This window comes from Austrofundulus limnaeus, unplaced genomic scaffold, assembly GCF_001266775.1.
Source record: "Austrofundulus limnaeus strain Quisiro unplaced genomic scaffold, Austrofundulus_limnaeus-1.0 Scaffold72, whole genome shotgun sequence".
In the NCBI taxonomy this organism is placed as follows: domain Eukaryota; kingdom Metazoa; phylum Chordata; class Actinopteri; order Cyprinodontiformes; family Rivulidae; genus Austrofundulus; species Austrofundulus limnaeus.
Window position 1 is genome coordinate 538,992 of NW_013952474.1, and position 3,282 is coordinate 542,273.

Sequence of the window (3,282 nt, forward strand, 5' to 3'; positions counted from 1 at the left end):
GGCTTCAGCCAGGACACGCAGGGGCGTGGTTCCCATACATGATGTTGTACCGAGTGAATTGACTGAAAGGGAACTAAAAGCTACCGTCTCCTCTCCAGAGGGCATGATCTCTGAGAGTGATCATCTCAGAAAGATGGACCTGGTCACTCTGTGGGAGCTGATTACATGCTTATTTCTGCACGTTTTAAGAGAAGGGGGTCTCCGCAGACACAAAGTAGGAGTTTCTTGTCTTGTGGGAGGAGTTGGCCCGAGATGTGATTGTTCAGATTGACGGTGGGGCTTGAAGATGTTGGGGGCAGCAAGGAGTAGCTTGGTTGAGTCGGGCAGAAAGCATGTTTTTAAGATTAATTTTGGTCATAACTTGAAACAGGCAGGTGCTAGCTACACAATATTTAAATGTCGTACATGTGGAGGTACAAGTAATAATTTTGCTTGGTCAAAACTGTCCTAACCAGCCTGTGAAAAGATCGCTAAAAATCAATATGAATATTAGTCATAACTTGAGACAGGAAGGTGCTTGCCGCAAGTCAATAAATTATGTTGACATGTTCACACTAATTTTTATTTGAGTCATTGTTTTGTTTTAAACTGTACATAGACAGTCAATAAATCCTACTATTTTACTATTATTTCCTCTTTTACGTTACAATCAATCCAACCAATCAGGGTTAGGGTAAACTCCGCCCACACACCAACTCCGCCAATCACAGGTAGAGCCATCTCTGCCCACAGGACAACATGTACTGCAGAGACCCCTACTTGTGTTTTAAAGCTGTGTTGCTCCACTTATGTATGTACTCACGTGTGTCCAACTGGGAGAAGAACCTGGGTCAGGAGAGACTATGTGAGTGTGTCCCAATTCATGGGCTTCAGCCCACGGGGCTCACAGGGTATGCAGTCTGTGTAGGCTACGTAAAACTACTGTGAGATGAGACAGTCTAGCCTTTGGATGACATGTCGGTGTGACAATGTGCTGCCCCGTTAACCATAGTGATACATTTATGTCACATGCCTTCAGACTTAAAGTGTGTTGGTGACGTGTATTTACACCTCTTTTCAAATTTCATCAGCTACATTGCTAAAGTTGCACTTTTTTCTCAGTCCATGATGAATTTTCAAACCATGCCTACTTGATAAAAAACAAACTCTGTCTTCTTTGTGTTTAGTTTGCTAGCAGTGATGAATCAGAGAAATGGGTGTCTGCAKTTACTAAGTGGGAGTTTTTGTTCTCACATACATGATGGTTCTTCTATCCTCATGTGGACTTTGCATTGACTTCCATTCATTTATTAGTCGTTTCTACAACCTAACCCTGACCTCTTACCTTAAACCTAATCTAAACTCAATTCAAACCTTGGTCCTAATCCTAACCACTGGTATTTCCCCATTGGGACTGGGCTTTTGTCCCATAAGGAACAGTGGGTCCTCACCAGGCTGTGTGTACCAGGAAATTGGTCAAAATTTGTCCCCACCGGGTAGCAAAAACATGTACACAAACACACACAGTACTGATTGGTTTGTGGAGTTTCAGCGTCCACTCACATGTACTCCCTGTGCGCCGAGTGGACGGCGGCAGCGTTGCTGTAGCGCCACAGCACGATGACAGAGGACAGGACATCCAGCACTGCGTCAAACTGCAGGGAGAAGACAGAGACGTTGTTTACAATAACTCCACCCCTCTGGTGCCGATGGTTGGAGTCGTTACGCTGGACTTACAGCAAATCCAAATGCTGAAGCACTGTGGCGCATGATGGAAACGGCTGAAACAAACAAACAAAAACATCATTAGTTTTCCCACTTCAGCTTCAATTTTACAGCTGTGATTAACTGACCTGGATAAGACTAAGGAGGAGCGGTTGGACTGTATAAATGTTTGTGTCTGTCTGTAAGCATAGTGAAGAAATCTCTTAGAATCCACCCTCCAGCTGCCCTTGGGTCAAAATAACTGATGAGTTTGTCTAAACTTTGGGTCAAATCATCACCAACCAGCTTAAGGGTCCTGGGCATGACACTAAGTGACCACCTGACCTGAAGTACCAACACTTCCATCGAGGTATAGAAGGTATGCCAGCACCTCCACTTTCTGAGGACAGGTCCTGTGCTCCAGTTGCCCCATGTGGTCCAGCTAAGGCTCAGTCAGAAATACAGGAACTTAAGACCTTTCAGGGGTGTCTGGGCGGGAAGAGATCCCTCGCCAAGTACAGTACAACGACATGATTTATGATCTCCAAGAAGAACTGGACAAAGCTCACACAGATCAAGAAGATAGCAGACAAACTCTTAGCTGCCTCAAAGATTGTAACAATGAGCTGACGTCCCAGCTGGAAGCACTTCATGGTGAGCTGAGGGAAACCAGAACAACCAGCAACCACCTCAGTGGTGAGCTCCAAAGAGTTCACAAAGAGAAAGAAGATTGTTTGAAAGAAGTCTTTGCTTTAAAAGACCTCCTGCAATCAGATCTCCTCCTGAAGATTCAGCTGGAAGAGACTCAAACTCAAATGAAAGGACAGGCAGACAGAGAGTTTGAAAAAACTGTCCAACTGGATCGAGCAAAATATACGATCGACTGCTTAAATAAGGAGAGAGATGCAGTTAAAGACAAACAAAGCTACGTCCCTCCCACAGAGGACGCACAGGTCAGACAGAACCTGAAGATGGACCGTCAGTGGAGACTGACTCTGTTAACCAAACACCCAKTCTTCCAACAACTCAGGAAAACAATCTGGAGGAAAGGGTCAAAGACGAGTCCACAAAGGTTCACCACCAAGACCCTGAACTCACAGAGCCCACAGCTCTGAATGTCCCAGAGGATCCTTCTGCTGGACCTGCAGAACAACAGGGTCAGCAGGAAACCACAGAAAATGGTCCAATGAAGAGAATAAACTGAAACACTTGGTGGAGGAGAAACTTCAGTGTCTGGAGACAAAAACTGATTTGGAGCTGGAGAAGAAAAGAAAAAGTCCAAAAACAAAAAAAAAGAAACTGGTTTGTGAGACTTTTCACTTGTTTTACCTCCACACCGACTGAAAACTAATTCAGAGAAACAGAACCTTTTTTTACTGGAACCAAGAACTTGGACYGTGTGTCTGTTGGTCCATTTGGATGAACATGAATTCATCGTCATATAAAACAATACAAAGAAATATAACTGGTTAAAACTGACTCAGGTGTTGCCTTTTAGAAAGTTCTTTGTTTGGTTCCAGTTTTTTATTTACACCAAAACAAAGATTGGTTTTCCCCGGCAACTCCGGTTTACTCCACTATAAAACCAAAAATATAAAC

The 3,282-nt window shown here is 44.0% G+C and overlaps 1 protein-coding gene across 1 annotated transcript in view; it reads right to left on the bottom strand.

The window, feature by feature from the left end:
- The window catches only part of LOC106519128 (transmembrane protein 163), a 20,300-nt gene that overhangs the window by 10,762 nt on the left and 6,256 nt on the right, over window positions 1-3,282 (bottom strand). The window contains exons 3-4 of the mRNA XM_014010670.1: window positions 1,717-1,760; window positions 1,543-1,634 (exon numbers count right to left, since the gene is read on the bottom strand). Of these exons, the coding sequence (XP_013866124.1) occupies window positions 1,543-1,634; window positions 1,717-1,760 (136 nt within the window). The remainder of the gene's footprint in view (window positions 1-1,542; window positions 1,635-1,716; window positions 1,761-3,282) is intronic.